The sequence below is a fragment of the Embiotoca jacksoni genome, unplaced genomic scaffold (genome assembly GCF_022577435.1).
Source record: "Embiotoca jacksoni isolate LCO1_2020_lvr unplaced genomic scaffold, fEmbJac1.0.p SCAF_1, whole genome shotgun sequence".
Classification (NCBI taxonomy): Eukaryota; Metazoa; Chordata; class Actinopteri; family Embiotocidae; genus Embiotoca; species Embiotoca jacksoni.
The window spans coordinates 13,992,268-14,013,124 of NW_027185229.1; the positions used below are offsets into that span (position 1 = coordinate 13,992,268).

Sequence of the window (20,857 nt, forward strand, 5' to 3'; positions counted from 1 at the left end):
AGTGCTTACATTGTTTTTGCATACTTTAATAAGCATCATTAAGTCTTAAATGTTCACAGGCTAAACGCTTCAACTGAAAATAAATCCATTTGCGAGCTGAATTGTGTTAGTGCAGTCTAAATGATATCACACAATGTAGCATGATGAGAAAAGTACTCATTTGCACTCACAGTGTTTTTAAATCTGAAGATTTATTTTGTTGTCCTTTAGAAGTGGATAGTAATTGCAATTTTTTTTTTTTAAAGTAGTCTCGTAAATACAAGCCAGGCTCTATCTCCAGCAGTGCTCAGCCCATGTTCTTCCTCCAGCTAGGTTGGAGTTGGTGAGTGTTCCTGCTTGTCACATAGATTTCACTTTGTGACGATAATACTTGAACAGAACAAAACAACAACAAAACAGAACAATTATTATGGACAAATTAACGTGAAATCTAGCTAATATTTGATCTATCTATCTCTCTTTCAGTAAATGATATAATAACCGATCATCAAATGATTTGTTTGGTCTTACACAAGCCTGATTGAAAAAGGAAGAATATGTCTCCATGATTCGATTCCTCCCAGTCACATTAATTGTCAAATAAATGTGAAACTCATGGTGGCTCTAAAAGGAAAGGTCAGGGATGTTCCATTTGGTACATCATCTGGGAACCATGAATGCCTGTTTAAAAAAATAAGACATAAAAAAGATCTTAAAATATTTCCATTGCAAAAAAAAATGTTAAATTTGTAGCAGTATTAAATATCCACTCGGAGAAGCCGTACTAATTAGTGGTTACTTCTGTTGGCGCCAACAAACACATTCCTTTCTACGTGGACGTGCTCCTTTATTTAGTGTGCATTTCAAACGTGTTGCTTCAAAACTAAAGACGAGCTAATCCAGGCGATGTCATTTGGGTTTCTTTCTCAAACTGGGCAAATTTGTGTAGAGCTGCAGAAGACACTGTACAGCTGCTCCAACAGGCGCAGTAGTACTTCTCCACAGAATTCTACCAGGAGGATGCATCCATGTAACAAAATTACATAATGGGCTTTATTTTCGTGTTTATGTACTTAGTAATGTATACTGTGTGATCTCCATGGCATCATACGGGGAGGGCTGTAGGAGCAGGCAGTACTCAAACAACAGAAAATACAAAATACTGATATGCTTCACCGTATGACAGCATCCTTAGTAGTTATCATTTTCCAAAGATGCAACAGTTTCAATTGGTAGGTAGGAAAAGTACTTCAAAGAAAAAAAAAGAAAAAGAAAAGCAAACCATCTTTCGGTTGTTATAGTATTTATTCAATGCCATTATGGATGCATATGAATAGTTTTCGATGTCAGCACAATCCACAAACCCCCAAAAATATACGGCACAGCTTCGAAGTGTTATTTTTGGCACGCAACATTCAATCAACTCAAATGGCTAAAACGCTGGCGGACGCAGAAAGGAGCTGATGAGCTGGAATCTTGGAACACATTGTGCATTAAGGGCACGTCCGCATACAGTAAATGACATATTCTGAGTCCTAATTAAAGGTAGTGTGCAGTCAACCTTTTTGCTGCATCGAAAAGCTGCACACCAGATCAAAGGCTTTAGCTAATTAGCACTGACATTGCTAATATGGCCCGCCTTTCAGTTTCATTATGAACGTGTCTAAACAGCCTCCTGGATAACCACCCCGATACCACTTTTCATGCTGCTCAAAAATAGGCCTGTTAATCCTTTAAATGATCACAAGTCTGCATTCCACTCCAAACTTCTCTTTTTTTTTTTTTTTTACTGTAGAGTGAAGCTCGAGCAACAGAATATAATGACTGTTAAAATACAATGGAAAATCATTAAAGCAGCACCTGACAGCTGCCACTTCAAGGTCCGCTCAGCCGCAAAGCAGCAAAACACAGGAAATGCAGCAGCAGACAAAGTGAGCACAGAATGGAGGGTTTATTATAAAAAAAAAAAAAACCCTTGGCCAAATCCATGGCAACATTAAATACTCAAAAGCTAATATTACATCTCATGGTGTACTGTGTGACTTGCACGCGTGAGCTCGCGTTAAACCGTCCCTCCTTCTGCAACTGCTACCCCCGGGTTGTTACCCGGTTTGTATTGAACTGAAGTAATCGTTCAATTAAATGTTTCAAAAACATGGAAAAGGGTACATTAGTGTCTCGTGTACAAGTAAGTCGCGCACGAAGGCTTTAGTCTCTGTGCACGACTGCAGCCGTACACATTTTTTAGGAAGAAATTCAAAATGAAATGGCTCGCTTATCATGACGCACGTCTGCACACAGCCTTTACAGAACTCGGCTTGTATTCAGTCTGTGTTGGATGAAGTTTTCCGTGACTTTCGAAAGCCGCGATATTGTTCCAGCTGCTGCATTAATCATATTGATCTAAATGTTGCTTTGTCTCTTTTTACGCAGCTACTGTAAGCGTCAACATCATTAGGGGAGCTCTGTGTTTGACTACAGTCAACTAATCAGAAGTGAAACCCATAAGAAGCTCCACTGTACAGGTTCTCTCATTAGTCAAAAAAACACTTTGGTTTTCAGACTTTGATCTGCGGATGACGGGAACAAACTGCAAAACGTACATTGATTTCCAGGAGTCTGTCAATGTTGGTGAACTTTAATTCACCATGCATTAGTTAACGTGCTTAGTTACAAGTTTTAGTTTTTCAACAAAGAGACAATTAACTTTATGGGGCTCCCTGTAAAAATTTGCTGTAGATGTCTGAGTGGGTTTAAAGCACACAATGCATTATGTACAAAAACTATTCCTGATTAGTGAAACACCATTCATTTAAACACCAATATATACACTATAAAGGATAAAAAATAAATTAAAAAAAAATGTTTTAAATGGCATTAAAGACATTATCTTCTGTAAGCAGGTTAGACATGACCATCAGATTATTGTTGACAGTTACACTTTTTATGTGCAATTATCTTCATAATTCTAAAATGAGATGGAGGCTAAAGATTATACTTCCAATGTATGTGTAGGTACAAACCTTCATATACCATATGCTCCACGAAGGATATTCTTGCATTTCCTAAAATGACAGCCTCCCTCACTAATGGGCGGCCACAAACATATATTCAACATAAAACCAATGACTCTCCAACTGATTCAAATTTTAAACAACTCTTTTCGTGCCACGAGAGCTCATGGAATTGGCTGTAGCCATGAGAACTCTGTTGTTTCTGTGCAATCTTTCTCTTTGAACGGTTATTATTTGAGTATCTGACAACCTGCACACGTTGTACATGTGCAAACAAGCATTGCGTGACCTCCGCCTTTCTTAAATTAGGGTTAAACATCACTGCTGTCACACAGTAACTGCACAAAATAAGGTAACTTCAGCGCTTTTAAATGTCACACCTGTGCGAGTGTTCGCTTCAGGATGAATGCTCTTCAGACGGAGGTGAACGTTGATCCGGCAGATCCAGCGCCGCGCATCATGCGGGTCACCAGCGATGACGATCCCTCCCCCTCCACAGCCTCGGCTCCAATCAGGCCCTGCCGGTGTAAGTTGAGGATGGAGTCGGCGATGACGCGGGCTGTTTTCTTCTGGTATCCTCCAGATGTCACCATGATTATGGGGATGCCCCGCCGCTTGGCAGCCCTGAACACGATCTCATCTCTCTTTACAATTCCCTGGCAGAGAAGAGGAGAGAAACGCTGTCTATCAGCTCAAGCTTTCACGCAGTAACTTCTCTGAATTCTGTAAAGCCGTCGGCTCACGTTTCTATCTGCACTCCCTTTCTCCCCTGAGGACAGACGGGGGAAAACTGGATGTGGCCCGACTGTTCTCATATCTTCCCGCTGCAATTTGCGGCAAGAAACACATATCCCTATTTGTCTGGAATTAGAGTGGGAACAGCTTGTGTTATAAATGTAATTTATTATGGCACATTTGTAACACAAGGAGTGCTTTTAAACATTATGAGTCGTGGCAGAGACACATGTTCAACGAGAAATTTAAACAACAACTATTAAAGCCGCACTGTACTTTTTTTTTCCCCCAGGCCATTTACCCCCTCAAATCACAAATTGGCTGTGCAGCACAAATCAGTGTGCCAACCCTTCTAAACACATTTTGCAGATTTACCTTATTTGCTCCAATTATTTTTTTTGGAATTTGCAGGATCACTGGCAGGAAATCTTTGCACACAGGAAGCAAATAAATCAAAATTTGGCTCATTTGGATGAGTTCTCAGTTTGACTTCAAATTTTCTGACAAGCGTGAAGCGCTCACATGACCACACCCAGCTGAGCCTGCTAGTCTACAGTTAGACATGTTTTCTGCCTTTACAGAAGAAAACATAACTATTCAAAATTAGCCTGAGATAGACTTGATTTAATTGGACTAAACTCTTCAACACAAAGTAACATACAGTTTGGTAGTGATTGATTTGGAACTTCATAAACCGATTCATATCCCTGTATGCAGAACTGAGTGTGTTATTTTGTATTAATTTTGTTTTCCCTTAACTCACAATCAGAGTTGGATTTATTGCCAAGTCATTTATTAGATTTAAGAATTTGCGCAACTAACAAACTGAATAAAGAATGTCAAAGAATAAATACAAAAAAATGTGTTCTAGTGCAAATGTACATTATATTTCACTCATTCCCATACCTTCATCATGCCCCTGTTAGAGGCACGAAACATTCAGTCATTTTTTTGTATCATTTGGTGTCAATATTGTTTACCAACCGGCACACCAGTAGGAGCTGGTGAAAAAATGTCCAAGTGGGACTGTGTACCTATCCCTGTATCATTAATTGCAAGGGATCAAATGAATAAATTTAGTGCATTTATCAAAAGAGCTTTTTGTCAAATTTGATAAATGAAAAAAATAAAAAAAGCAGACTATTTCTGCACTCGCACACAATGAACCCACAATACAAACACTCCATACTGGTATGCCAGGAAAACATGTAGAACCAGATAGATGTTTGAATAAACCGGCTTGACAACAGGTTGTTTGTTTTTGTCCTTCATGGAATTAGGAGGATTTCCGCAGCATTCTAAATGTATCTTGTTAAAAACAAATTATTTACAGCTATAAATGTCTCTGTACACATATAATTTAGACGAAGATATATTCTCACGAAAGTTTTCTCGGAAATGTAATATATTGTGTAAAAACTATCAAGTAGATGAATATCAAACTTTTGCCTGGCAAAATAACATACAGTAATACGTACTATTCACTTTCTTTTATATGTTTAAGTTAAAAAGAAGGAATGGAAAGTAAAATAAGGCATTTGCATGACGTTGCATGTGTATTTGATCTTTTTACTGTCTGATCAAGAAGTCAGGTTTTTCAAAAGCTGTACTCTACTAGAGTTCTCTTCTGAAATGGATATCAGAGTAGAGAGTTTATTGAATTAGGAATTTCTGAGTTTTGTATCTCTGTTTCTTATTCTTATTTCCCAATAACAATGAGCATAACTACTGTTGATGAATTCTCTTTAAAGAAAAAATAATCAATCTTGGCAAAATTTCAGTTGGACGTTGATTGGTTTATTTTCAGTCACCAACTGGCTACACTGCTGCACTGCCTTGGGGACGTTTCTGCCGCGTTCAGATGAGCTAAAGATACTAGTGCTGCCTCCTTAGTCGTATTGAATCAACAGTGGGAGGAACCCCGACTCACCCGTATCTCAGTCGACCACCCCTCATCCCACCCACGTGAACTGTCAGCCAATAAAAGTATTTGAGAAGCTATCTATTACTCCCAAAGATCATTGTAACAAAACAACAACAACAAAAAAATCATTGAGCTAAAAATTTTGTTGCATGAGCACGAAGCAAGAAAAAAGCTGAAAGGTCTGTCCCACACTTGTGGTCTGGAGCACATTCGAGTAGTCGGCACGTTTGTTCCCACGTTGGAAAAATACAACCACAGACCCACTTTTACTTTGACTTGCTGCGATCATTCTTCCTGTTCATACTATAGTCATAAAAATATTTTTCCTTAATGCATTTATCTAAAGCCTAAAAGCAGCTGAAGATTAGCTTTTGAATACAACCAATAATGTTTCCCCATCATTTACACATTAGAATACATTTGAAGGCAATCTTTTTAATGACCAGTGGGAACTATTAAACCAAGCAATGTGTCAGTGTTCATATGGGCACCTGACAATTGTTTTAAGACAGACTTAAAGCATTTGCATCTACTCTTAGATAAGCGTACAACATGTTTTATGAATGTCCAAACAAAGTAAGCAGTACCTTCTGTTCTTCCTGAGGGAACTGATAAGAATAATATATCAGATCTGACACTGTCAAGATAAATATCAAATAATCTTTAATCAAAAATTTGTAGAGATGTGTATCATCCTTGAAAAAGGCAGAAAACAATTGGTTATGCTTTGCAGAGCAGCTCTACGTGCTCTTAAAAAAAAAAACATAATTTAATTGCCTTATTCATTTTGTCCTTTCAGATCCTGTTATTGCAGTTTTACTTTCATGCGAATGCAACTGTAACACTGTATGGTTGGGCTTACTTATTTGTTAATTATGGAGAAATTAGGTAAAACCTTAAAGAAAAAAAACATCTGAGCTGGTCCAAGACATGTATTTGTGTGAGTGAGAGCCACATGATGTGCTCATTAAATAAGTGTGTCCATGGAGACAGTTTGCAACTGTGGCAGTTTCCAAGAAAAACATCACAGAAGGCACTTGACAACTTGTAAATACAGTAAGTGTGTGTGTTGGGACAGACTCAAAGATTACACTTTGTAGAAATATTATTTTCAGATTCTTAGTGAGTAATGGATTAGGCAACTGTGGTGAGGTGTTTTCTTCCCAACTGCAACAATGATATGCTCTACATTTGCTACAGCTACACAGATTTAGTGTCTGATGGAGTTCTCCATGGCAATGGCAGCTGTGCTGTTCTAAGTAACACTTAGAATCATTCACGCTCCTCTGGTGGGGATTATTTGAGTGGATATTATTCGAATGTATAGTATAGAGGTAAACAATAACAAGTCAGAAGAGAACAAACTGTCCCGACTCCACTCAGTGGCCAGTTTATTAGGTACTCCTGTAACAGTCTATTGCAATTCAGTATAACAGCTCTATTAAAGTTCAGATGAATATTATTCAGATTTTGGCAACACTTTCATATATGTTCAATTATTTTATTGATCTCACCATACTACACTGCGTTGTGTTAGAAGTGTTGCTATGTTTTTCTGTTACAGATGTGTCCAATAGGTAAGTGGCCACTGAGTGTACGACAGTATCGACTCCGTAGTAACTCCAAAATGCCAAATGTCACTCCAGCTCACCACTGATATTTTGAAGCGGAAAAGGTAGCTGATCTGACAGAGCTGCCACAGTACCTGTGGTGATATGGAGAGTCCTCCGAGGGGGTCCCCATCCAAGATGTCTGTCCCTGCATTGTAAACGATGATATCAGGTCGGACCTCATTCAGCGCTCCCTCGGAGTGGAGCTCCACCTTCTGAAGGTACTCTGAGTCCTCAGTGCCCCAGTCCAGCTCCACCTTCCTTTTTATGGCTCCTGGAGACACAGAAAAGTGAAGACAAGACAGATGCATTCACGCAGAGCACTGTGAAGCCACATAACCTATTTGCCATCGATGAACCAACTGATATAAAGTAGCAATTATGTGGAGCTGAACCCACACACCTAAAATATATGGAACCAGCAGTATTTAATGTAACAGGTTTTTCACAGGCAGAGTAAAGAATTTCAGATAAATTTGAAGTCAAATTCTTTAATAACATTCAGGTACGTAATTGTGTTTCTCTACCTATAATATACTATGAACTTCTGCTGCAGTGCCTTAATTACTTACTATGTACGTTTATAATAATTAATGCAAATGATGAAAAAGGTTAATTAGGAGACCTTTATGTTTCAAAGTTCAAACAAAATTAAGCCGCAAAAGCACGAAAGAACTGTGCAATAGCATGCAAAACATCTTCGTAGTTTTTCAAAAGACTTTCAAGAAGAAATTGGAAGCTTTGGTCTTTGAAGGTACTCGGAAATAAATGTGTCTTGGAGGAAAAATTTGAAGCAGAATGAAACTGTTATCTTAAACAAGCCAGAATATAAATGTATTTTACTTTCTTAGGGGGAAAAACGATTGTAAAATGTCTTATATTCAATTAATTGCAGAGCAGAAGATAAGTGAGGGATGGAGAGAATTTTTTTCCGGCAGGACTGTGACATTAGGTCTGCTGAGTGTCCTCTGGGTTAAATGGTAGCATGTGGTCCTGTCAGATCAGCTTTAATGTATTGACAGACTCGTTTGTGGAAAATCCGTAATGATGTTGTTGCAGGGGCTGTTGTGGAGTACATCTCCCGCTGACTGCTAAGTGTGAGTGAGTAGTAGTCCTGGGGAAAATCACAACACAATTAAAATGGCACTGAGTGACATCTAGGGGACAGAAGTGGAGGAGAGGCAGCACCCTCTACTCCAACCTTCGATCTGGAGGAGTGTTGGACTTCAGACCACAGTTGCATCATATTTAAGTGCATGAGAACAGCATGAACATATATAACCATATGAATTATTTACAAATTACTATGGATTTAAAAGGCTAAAAAGCAAGTTTAAGAGGACAATTGATGGTGCTTTCACTTACTTTTGGCATATACATCTCCAGGATAGATGTAGCGATTATACATATCCATAATGAACACTCGACTGTCATCCAAAAAGTCACGCTCGTGTCCATTTCCCTATAAAATAGCAGAACCACAACTTTCATTTGAAGAGCAAAGAATCACTTTGATGCTGCCACTGCTTTTTAAACATCATGCAAAACTGACCAAATCGAGTAACTGGTTTTTCCACTGTTGATGATGTTTTTGACAGTCTACTACATCATTTGACTCTGCCCAAGTCCACACAGGTGTCTTCAGACCCATTTGTTTACCCAGGGCATGCTGCGCTGACTGACAGCACCAGATGAGCAATAAATGAGTGTTGTCGTCTGAAGGCATTAAATGTTAAAAATACTCATAAAAAAGTCACGACTACTCCATCACTTTTCATTTCCTTCACTCCATTTGTCACTTAAAGTGTCTGGCTGCTGTCAGGGTGAGATTAGTCTTTGTGCCAAATCTAGTATTGCTGAATGAAACGGAGGATGTATGGGACGAGCAGGGCATTTAAGTGACAGCTGAATGTTATGCCCAAGTGAGTGTGAAATCCATTGTTGAATGTTGAATTAAAAAAAATTTTTAAATAAAAGGTCGCTCGATGTTTTTTCTAATGCATGCTCTAACACAACTCAACATTACTCTCATGTAAACATTAAGTGAAGTGATGATGCTGAAACCAGATATGACAGGAAAATCAAAACCCATCTTGTATTTAACAGGGGGGGACAAGGGGTGTGTGTGTGTGGGGGGGGGGGGGGGCATATTGCACGGCTTTTTTCTGTGCAGGTATCGACACCTAAAAAGCTTCATAAGTAACACAATGGCCCTGCATCTGTAATCATCGTGTAGAGCTAACTTACTCAACACTTACTGAACAACTCAAGTTTAACATCTTTGAACAGAACTTGTTTCTCCACAGGCCACAAGTCATGTTGGGGGCTGGGACATTGGATCAGATGCATTGCAGACATAATAAAAATAATAAAACATATACCAGTACATCTGTATTTTGTATATAGACCACTGGGACTTTTGCATTTGTACTGCATGGATAAACCAACAAACTCATTCTGCACTGAGGGTTCATACAGGCTTAATATAGACAATGACTAAATAAACACGTAAGTGAACGCTCTGTCGTCCTCCAGCTTCAACAGACAGCCTGAGACTATAAATCAGCTCATATGCTGCCTGAAGCCTTATTAGTCCTATCATCTCCCCCACATCCTACACTATACAATAAAATGCTGCTGTTTAACTGTCATTTGTTAGTTTCAGCAATGAAGCCTTCAAACAAGCCTTTTTCTTTTGCTCTTTACAACAGATATCTCTCCTTACCAAGCTCAATTATCCGTATTAAATATTAGAACTATCTATCAATGCTTCACAAAACACAAAGGGAAAGATATAGACAAATTTTGTATTTTTCATCTATGAGGATGAAATAGACTTTTTACTATACGACAGGATGTTATTAGAGAATGATGATCAACAGCTACATTATATATAGTAATTTATTTCCACTGTCCGTTTTATGTCTGTGGTGATAACACATTTCTAGATAGACACAATGGGTATATTGAATAAAGAAACAGATGATGAGTAGGCTTTACTAGGTTTGGCATCATCACTTAAGTATGGCTAGATCCTCCATATTTACTAATGCTGCCTACTGAACACCGATGATTCTCATTATCGGTCAACTGCTCAATTACTCTGTACTAACCACTGCTCTAATGCGGCTTAGGCGTTAAATACAGGATAGAGCTATTCTTAAACCAGATGTTGTTATGGCCTCCTCCACTGCTGTCCAGTGTGACTGGTTCTTGGGCTGACCGGGAAGCAAATTTGTACTTTTCTTACTATAGTTTTGTCAGAATAAATATATTCTCAAGTGTTTCTAATAGGTTATGTTTCTCCAGGCACAGATGGGTGTTAAATTAAAGGAAAAAACAAGGGACTCAGTTATAATGATCGTAAGTGCACCATCTAAAGCAAGTGGCGCAGGTGCATTTACAGTGTGTCCAAATCCACATTTGATACAGCAAACAATATGAGGGCAAAGTAAGGCCCATGGTTCAAAACAGTTCTATTTAGTGCCTGAATTAATAACACAGTAAGTGTGTTTTGGGTATAACAGGACATTAGTGTGCTGTCTCCCATTTTCATTAAAATCCAGGTGGGTTGCCCCTTGGCAGAAGTAGTAGGAGAAAACACTTTTCTGCCGAGGAAATGGATCTGCTGTTTGACCAAGAAGCAGATTGATGGAGTGCTGCATCAGATGACCTAACCTTCACAATCATTGACCTGAATCCAAATGAGATAGTTAAGGATGAACTCCTATAGTCCTACATATTCAATTTGTGTTTGGTCATAGTTGTGAGTTCTTCAGTTGTGGTGTACAATGCAGAACATAACAAAAAATGAAGAAAAAACACTGTAACATGCAATGGCGGATGGTCTTTAAAACCTATTAGGACTGAAAACAAAATCACCATCAATGTTCCTTCTCACACACACATACACAGCTTTTAATGGACAGGCTCCACTGTCTCCTTCTCTCTTCCCCCTACAAGTGTCTTGTGGGGCTTTCCAAGCTGTCATTATAAATACTAATTTGATCTCAATGTCTTAAAAGGTAAAATAAAGGTGAAATGGAAGTAAATAGAAATTAAAAAAAAAAAAGAAACTTTAAACTCTTAACTCTAAAATCATTACTGTCTTGTTGTTGACTGGGTGAATAAGCATCACAGCTGCCAATTCATGTTAGGATAAGAGGACTTTATGTGTCATGTTTCAGGGTTGTAATTAGGAGTTTACTGCACATCTCCAATGTTTTCTCTCGGCCTAATTATCTGCTGAGAGGGCTTCCATGCAGATACTCGCTTTTGTTCTTCTTCATGAATTATTCACTCAGCATCTGTATTGATCCCCCGCTTGTGTCAATAGGTAAAGGTGCATCATTACCAATAAACCATGTCTCAAAATTAATAAATCTCTATTCCTGGAACACAGCTATGGACCTCGGGAATCTTCAGACAATCAATGAACATTAATGTTAACACAGTTCTCAAGGCTAATTGGTGGTGGATGCAAATCATTATGCTGAAAACACAATGTAAGACAAAAAAAATGATAATCACACCCAAAAATGTTGAGTCATTGTTTCCTACAGGGGGGTGAGCTCAGTCCACTCGTGGTGACCTAATAAATAAGACGTGGTGCGGAGTAAGCACATACTGCCCAATGGAAACACAGAGATAATGTGGTAAATGCATTAATTCCTCTTATCATTATTCCTGTTAATCAAGTTATAAACCTCGGCTGAAAGTAACCCTTCCTTCTAGGCTGCAATACAAATGAAAACAATAGCCCATATAACTTTATTCAAGTCAGAGAAAGAAGGAAAACATTTTAAAATCCTCAAATGGGGGCAACGAGACTGAAACACTGAATACTTAATCAAACATAGCACAGATTTCTTTTCACTTAAATTGACATTTTTTTGAGAAACTGTCATTCATTTTAGGTTTTTGGCACTACCAAAAAAATGTGTTGGTGCATTTATTGTTGCTATTTTACAAAACATCTTTTGGTCTTCACAGTGATAAAAGGGATATACAAAGTCAGTGGGGGAAACATATACGCATGTAATCTAAATTAACTGACAGTTTTAGTTTTTTATTGGTCAGAATAGACCGACTATAATTCACTGTACACTAAGGATGTCCCGAGCCAATCTCAAAGATCGGTATGAAATACACTGAGCTATAGTTAGCCCCAATCCTTTTTGTTACATGGACTGTCGCGCGGGTCTCATAAACAGAGAGCACAATTTGTGGCAGGATACAGAAGTGCAATCTGAAATGTGGCATATGGGTGCCTAAATGTGTGGAAATATATTAAAATCAAAAGTAAAATCAGCACAGAAGCCACTTGTAATGTCCGCAATGCAGCATTTTGCAAGATGGTAGTAGCATAGCTCCTTTTAATACCACTACCTTGATATGGCACCTAAAATATAAACACTCAACAAATACACTGAGTTAACTCAGGTAAAAAGTGACAAAGCGTAAATGTAAATTGTATTTGTTGTGACAGAAGGTTTAGCTTACCAAAGATTTAGGAAAAAACAAAACAGTTTTAGAACGTTGCAGGAAAAAGTCCTGCCGTGTGAACTGGCCCATCTCAACTCGACTCAGGCTTCCTGCCCACTTGCGACTTGACAAGCTGAATCGCAGGCAACACCATCAAGCCAGATGAGACGGTCCAGTTCACACTGCCGCAACTTTTCCCTGGAACGTTCAAAAGCAGTTTTGTCTTCTTGAGAATCTTTGGCCTGAATTGGGCCTCAGATTCATCTTACCAAATCACAAGTGGACCATTTTAAAATGTCAGGCACCAGTGTCTTTTTTTTTTTTGCTTTTTGGAGGAAACACAATATCTGAACAATGGAACTGCTCCAGGAAAAGACAAGAGAAACCGACAGAGTATAAATATGAACAAACCCCCATCGGTATTTTGTTAAAGCACCAATGGGTGGCTTCAAATTCTCAATCCTGATTCAAGTTTTAAGCCAACACAAATAATATCCAGGTATGGAAAAGCCCAAAAAGGTGTCAGTTGAAACTACTGTAGAGAGAGTTGTTAGAAAGTAGTTGCTGTCTTAACTTGGTTGTTTTGGTTAAAAAAAAACAATAAAAAAAAAAAACAATATGAAAATCAAAGACCACGTCTCCCATCATCCACAGTGTTCTGATTAGCCAGAGGTGTGTATTCAGCCGGGGACTAAGAAATTACACATCAAAGAATATCCTTCCTTCCAGCATCCAGTTATACCATTTCTCCTCTTTCTCTTGAAATTGCATAATTTCCACAATCTTGAGCAACTGTTAAAAAGCACTTTCCCTGATTCTGATTTGTGTGTTTCCCCAAATTGTTACAACAGAGGTATGTGAATGCAAAGCATGACCCATAAGGACCACAACAGCCACAATAAATAAACTGGAATAAGAAAAAGTAATGAATCTACCAGCTTTATAAAAAAAATAATATCTTCCAAAAAAGTAAAGAGAGAGTAAAAAAAACAATAGCCCAAACCCACACTTCCCTGTGTCAACAAACCCAACAATGCAAGTAGCTGATATTACTCGAGGCTAGATAGTCCAATATTACACAAAGTATGTGTGCACCCAGCTGTTTGCAAGTGTAGATGCTTTCAGATACATGGCAAGGAATATGACAGTAAGGGCCAATTTTTTTCCCACAGTGAGCCTCATTGATTGGTGTGTGTTGGTAAAAAGAGGGTTATCTTCGCATCAGTGTCAGCTGCTAAGCAGTGTTGCACATTGACACAGAGACAGGTAATGGCATTGCCTCACCTGATGAGCATCGAGATCAATGATGGTAGCCCTGGAGATGCCTTCCACTCTTTCAAACAGAAACTGAAAGACGAAGGAGAAAATATATGCGTTCTCTCTGAAGGCACATTCACCGTTTACATTCTCACAGGGATTGCAATGAAAACCTTTTTACTTCTGAGATGGATTAACATTCAAATTGAAACAACAAAATGTCCACAATAACCAAGTAAAACCCATTATTCATCTGCTGGATGCCTTATGTACTCCAAAAATAAAACAGGTAGCAGCAGCATATGAACATTTTAGTCATTTGTCTTACGACACTGTCTATTGATGGAAACTAAAACCGGCAGAGGCACCTAATAATTCGGCACCAGCTGCGGGATACTAATGATTAATTCCAAAAGCTTTCATTTAAGATTGTGTAATTTCTGAGAAATTAGTTGATTTATATTAATTAGAGAAATTCAGGCCCATCAAACGGCATCAAATACAAAATACTTTCCAAGAAGAACATGGGAATACATGTTTCTGAGTGTCACAAAGATTGTAATGATGAAACAATAATTGATGAACCTCAATTCATAATTGAATTAATTTGAAATATTGACTAATAATGCTCAGCATGCTCGTACTCTGTGCGGACGCTGTAATATCACTATACAGCGGGGAGTTTTATGACTGGATTGCAACTGTAACACTTGAAATTGGGCTTCAAAGTAAAAAAAAGAGTCACGTTTGAGAATGTCTCACCTTGATCGCCAGAGTGATGTCAGCGTATGCACAAAAGCCCCCTCCTCTGTCGCCGGAGCAGTGGTGGAAGCCTCCTCCTGGGAAACAGAAAACCCACTGGCTGAGTGTCAGGGCCATTAGACAAACAGAGCAGGTCACTGCACATTTCAGAAGTCTATTATTCAAAACGTCTGTAACAGGCGATTTAAAACAAGGCTGTTATTGAGTTTATTGCCGCTTATAAAAATGGCTGCTTCCCCCCCCCCCCCCCCCCGAGGTACAACACTGGGTGTATTGACTCCAGAATGGGACTGTTCAGTTGCTACTAAAATAAAGAGCAGCAGTGTACAGGGAGGGAGACTGAAGAGATGTTTTTGTTTAAACAATTGGAAAGATATGAACAATTTATTTAGGGTAGCAGATATCTCCTTTGCCCTGCCCTACTATTCTCATGTTCAATAAACTAAAGTGAACAGAAGAGAATTCATAAATTCCAGTCAGTCAACAGAGGAAGTATGATTAGCATTTATTATCTGGTTTCCCCACCAAAAATAAGCCTCTATATCTTCATAGTGTTGAGACATGCAATATGCTGATGTGAGACACATCTGAATTGTCTTTATATATCTTTATTAAAATCATGTTTATTGATGCAGCACAATCTTTCCCCCGATTCATCGACAGAAGGTGAGAAGTAGCTGAGTAAGCAGGAGGTTCAAAGTAAAAGTCTGATGTGGCTTTTTTTTTTTTTTTTTGCTCCCTGCTTGGCACAAAAATAAACGATGACCCTGGCTTTTCAGCCAAAAGACCTCCTACTCAATCAGCCCGGCCACTGATAGCAGAATCACAAAGGAAATGCTAGCAACACCCCCACACCCAAGCAAAGATGGTATCAACATGTATTATACATATTAGTATTCTCTTCCAAACCTTCGAAAGGAAAAGTTGAAACCACAAAAGATCTATAAGTCCAAGGACACTGTTCTGGTGGAAACTGACACTTTATCTGCTGTGTATTGAACCTGGTAAAGCTCAATGATAATCAGCTCTCTGGAAATGCACAATGGGAGATTTAGGTGGCGACAGTGACATCAGCAGGGAGGATTTTTCTAAAGATAAAGACATGTTTCTGATTGAGAGGAGCTAATAATATCAAGGCAGTTTAGTTTAAAGGAGATGCAGGCTGTATCAGCATGACCTCACAGATTACAGCCTCAGATCTTTTGAGAAAGCGCGTTTTATGGCGACACCTGACTACTGTCAAATTTCTTCGGCGACTTAAGTGTGAAACGGTGTGTCATACTTGGATCTGATTGAAAAGCCCGCCCTACATCAGACTTCAAAGTTCAAGCAAAACAGTTTTAGCATTAAAGGATTGGCACGCCATGTATTATAGCCATGTTTCCTCAACCAGCATTCATACACGCATCTGAGAAAAACATTATGATGACTCATAAATTAAGTGAACAGCATTAACTAGCTTGTAAAAATGGCACATGTCAAGGTCTGCAATATATTAAGCAGTAAATGACATTCAGGACTGACAGCATAGGTGGGGAGGGGGATGGGAGGGGGTCAAGGGCGTTTGAGCGTTGAAAAGTTGTGGGGACATAAGGGCTCAGATGAAAAAAAAAAAAAAAAAAATCTTTTAGCTGTCTTCAATCAGCTTTATTGGCCAGGTTTGTTTACACATACAAGGGATTTGACTCGTCGGTTCTCTCTCAGCGTGCAAAAGACAAAAACAGAGACATAAATAGACATAAAATATAAATAGACATATCAACAGCGAAGAAACTAATATATACATATATACATAAACAACGGTGTAATTGCACCTAGTCCAAATGGTGCTGATGCGGTTGGGTGTAGTGTAAAATGTCCAGTGAGGTTGAAGATGTTATGTGTTGAGCAGAGTAACTGTTCTTGTTTCTGGTTGTTTTGGTGCACAGTGCTCTGTAGCGCCTCCCAGAGGGGAGGAGATGAAACAGCGGGTGTCCAGGGTGGAATGGGTCTGCAGAGATGCTACCGGCCCGTTTCTGGATGTGTACAAGTCCTGAATGGAGGGCAGGTCAGCACCGGTGATGTTCTCTGCAGTCCTGACTGTCCATTGTCGTTTGTTCCTGTCCTGTTTGGTGGCCGAGCCAAACCAGACAGCGATGGAGGTGCAGAGAACAGACTGGATTATGGCCAAGTAGAACTGGATCAGCAGCTCCTAAAGTGCCGGGGGGGGGGGGGGGGGGGGGGGGGGTGCTGCTGAATGTCCAGCTGCTGGATGTGAAGTTTGCGATCCGCTGACAGGTGGACGCTGGCACGGCGAGCTGGTGGTGTTGAACGTCGAGCTGAAGTCCACAAACAGGATCCGTGCATATGTCCCGGAGGAGTTGAGGTGTTGCAGGATGTAGTGCGGTCCCATGCTGATTGCATCATCCACCAACCTGTTTGCCCGGTAGGCAAACTGCAGGGGGTCCAACCGGGGGGCTTGTAGTGTCCTTCATGTGGGCCAACACCAGTCTTTCAAAGGACTTCATGACTACAGACGTCAGGTCTGTAGTCATTTAGTCCTTTGATGGAGGGTTTTCTGGGAACCAGGATGATTGTGGAGCGTTTGAAGCAGGAGGGAACATCACACAGCTCCATTGATGTGTTGAAGATCTACGTGAAGATGGGGGCCACCAGCTGGTCAGCGCGGGCTTTCAGACAGGACGGAGCCACACCGTCTGGCCCTGGTGCTTTCCTGACCTTCTGTCTTTGAAAGAGCTGACACAGGTCATCATCACAGATCTGAAGTGCAGGTGAAGAGACAATGGGGACAGTTGGGAGGAAGGGGAGGGGGGTGCAGGGGGAGTAAGAGGTTGTTTGATGTCTGGGTGGGTGAGGGGTGGTGAAAGTGAGTGAGGGATGTGAAAGTGGGCTTAACAAACCTACAGTAAAACACCTTCAGGTCGTCGGCCAGTTGGGGATTTTCCACAGTGTAGGGGGATGGTGTCTTGTCGTCCGTCAGGGTTTTCCACACTGATGCTGGGTCATTGCCTGTAAAGCTGTTTTGAAGCCTTTCAGCGTAGCTCTTCTTTGCTGCCTTGATCTCCTCCATCAGTGTGTTCCTGGCCTTGTTGTACACGACTCTGTCCCCACTCCTGTAGGCCTCCTCCTTGGCCTGACGGAGCTGCCTTAGTTTTATTGTAAACCAGGGTTTGTTGTTGTATTTGCAGGTTTTGGTCGGCACACACATGTCCTCACAAAAACTGATGTACGATGGCACTGTGTCAGTGAGTTCATCCAGGTCTGTAGCTGCAGCCTCAAAAAACACTCCATTCCAGTGCAGACAAAGCAGGCCTGTAGTTCCAGCTTTGACTAATTGGTCCATCCCCTCACCGTCTTGACCACAGGCTCGGCCGACTTTAGTTTCAGCCTGTAAGTCGGGATGAGATGAACCAGACAGTGATCACAGAGTCCCAGGGCTGCACGGGGAACAGAGCCAAAGGTGTTATGACCGTGCAGCAGTGGTTCAGGGTGTTTGTGTCTCTGGTGGGACACGTAGCATGCTGTCTGTATTTGGGAAGTTCGTGGCTGAGGTTTGCCCTGTTAAAATCCCCCAGAACAAGGAGCAGGGAGTCCGGATGGATGTATCTCCACGTTGTTCATCTGGTCAACCAGGTGTTGCAGCGCCTCATGGACATGGGATGTAAACACCGACCAGAACAAACGAAGAGAGCTCCCCCGGCGAGTGAAACGGTTTACAGTTTAAGATCGGGGTGTCTAAGTGAGGACTGCAGGATTTCTGTAAAACTGTGACATCGGTACATTGACCTTCGTCCACAACTTCGGATCTGTAGAAGTCCGGATTCTTACTGTTAAGGATCAACCGCCAACATATCTGCCAGCTTTATTTTTTACACCAGAAATGAACATGTTTTCGTGCCTTCCGTTCATCACACATAGTAGAAACACTGATGGCCTTTGACCAACAGCAGTATGGAGGTACTCGGTGAAAAATAGACAATTTTAGGTGGTTTTCTGCAACAGCCACAGTTTGAAAATACTTGAGGTCAGTGGCCCGTCCTTTCCACAACGTGGATACATACATAATGCCGACCGTTCGTTGAGCGTGAAAAGTGTCCATTGTTTGCTTTGTTTTGAGTGCACCATCTGGGTACACATCATGCATTGCATGATACCATACATGACAGTGTGAATGCACTTATGCACTCAAATATCAAGCATGAGAACGTAAGTACGAGCTATGGAACAAAGTGTGAGAAGGAGCTGGTCGGGAGAGAAAAAGTGAGGAACCATCGGTGTGGCTCCTGTGTACTGATCAGTGCTTTTGCTATGAAAAGCACACATATTATTATTATGATTTTTGGAGAATATTTTCAAGGCATTTGTGCCTTTTTTTTGACAATGGCAGGGGAGATTGACAAGAAATGAGGGGCAAGAGAGTAAGGGAGTGACATAGAGCAAAGGTCCGGCCAGCCGGGACCTTAAGTGGGCACCCACTGCTCGAGACAAAGATTGAGCCCATGTAAAATATATTCTGCCGTTCGGCTATCAAATTAAAAATGTTGTATTTATATTATTTTTTCCAATTAATTTGGATTTGTTTTTTGTTTTTGAGCTTAGCGTGAAAGTCTACGGAGCCCAGGAGTGGCCATGGAGAGAGAAAAAAAAAAAATTAAATAGTGTGCACATAATACTAAATCGAGGCCACGAATTACTATCTTGTGCGCACATTTTAATTAATTCGTAGGCATGTTTTAATTAATTCGTACACACGAGATAAGTTTATGCATGGAGAGAGCTCAGCACAACAGGCTCCTCTAAATGTGAAGTGCCCTGCACCTGCTTCAAGTGTCAGTTGACCAACTATGAAGTTGATAGCACCCTCAAAATTGGCATATTGCCAACTATATAATCCACAAGCTCTCAATATCATCGTCATTGCCTTTTAGTAACAATAATCCTTTGCATCCCTTGTATTACAGCCGTGTTTAGCAGGGTTTATATCACCCTAGCCACCACAGCCAGTCTGATTAGTTAATGACGTATTTAGAGTCACCAAAAAGGCTAATACAGACACTATACTATGTATAAATACAGTGAGTGAGTAAACGATTGCTATTATCGTAGCTTACGACTCATCTTCTGATAGTCTGAAATTACAGTGAACGTATGCACGGAGGAAAACTAGCTGGTCGTTTTTTTTTTTCTTCTCACAATCCAGCTGCACATGCCGTTTTACACCGATCATATCCTTATCTGTCATCGATTAGTCAGACTGGCTATGGTGGCGAGGGTAACAACAAGTCCGTTAATTAACTCCGGCTCCTATATTTAGTTAGGGCACATCATATGTACTAAGGAGCAGCATCACACCAGCGATCTCTGCAGCTGCTGCTGCAGCATTAGTTTGTGTCCGTAGCCTTTTTGGTGACTCGAAATATGTCGTCAGTTAGTCAGACTGGCTGCGATGGCTACGCCAACATCAACTCCGTCAACTAAGGACAGCTGTAATACAAGGGATGCAAAGGATTATTGTTACTGAAAGACAATAACGACGATATTGAGAGCTTGTGGATTATATAGTTGGCAATATGCTGATTTTGAGGATGCCATCGACTTTATAGTTGGTCAACTTGACAGTTGAAGGAGGAGAGCGCCTGTCGTGCTGTGCTGCCTACATAACTTATCTCGTCCGCACATTATGATTAAAACGTGTGAACGAACCAATTAAAACGTGGGAACGAAATGCTATTATTTCGTAACAATCCATTGATGAAATAGAAATAATAATAGAATGTCCTTCCCTTAAAGTCCTAAAAAAAATATGTGCTTTTGTTCACAATGTCTAAATGAATGAAATAAGTGCGGAGTGTAAAAATGAAATGTGAATCACAAGAATGCACCAATCCAATGTTTTATTCCTAGCTCAGGGTTGATTTTTAAAACCATATCAAATGCCATTGCTATCTTTTGTTTAATTTAAATTCACTGCTTCAGGTACAAAAAATATTGAATGTAGATCTGGCTCTAAATGTCAGTATCAGGCTGATCTTGATTTCCTTAAAGTCCGCTACACATCAACAACTGCTCCATCAAGTGTCTTTAACATTTAA

At 40.2% G+C, this 20,857-nt stretch overlaps 1 protein-coding gene across 2 annotated transcripts in view; it reads right to left on the minus strand.

Annotated features, from left to right (window-relative positions):
- Positions 1 to 1,265: 1,265 nt before the first annotated feature.
- The window catches only part of hdac11 (histone deacetylase 11), a 32,060-nt gene continuing 12,468 nt past the window's right edge, over positions 1,266 to 20,857 (minus strand). For both annotated transcript variants that reach the window (XM_069177658.1, XM_069177570.1), the window contains 5 exons: positions 14,766 to 14,842; positions 14,031 to 14,093; positions 8,628 to 8,724; positions 7,358 to 7,536; positions 1,266 to 3,649 (listed from right to left, as the gene is read on the minus strand). In XM_069177658.1, coding sequence (XP_069033759.1) covers positions 3,407 to 3,649; positions 7,358 to 7,536; positions 8,628 to 8,724; positions 14,031 to 14,093; positions 14,766 to 14,842 — 659 coding nt within the window. In that variant the 3' untranslated portion in view covers positions 1,266 to 3,406. The remainder of the gene's footprint in view (positions 3,650 to 7,357; positions 7,537 to 8,627; positions 8,725 to 14,030; positions 14,094 to 14,765; positions 14,843 to 20,857) is intronic.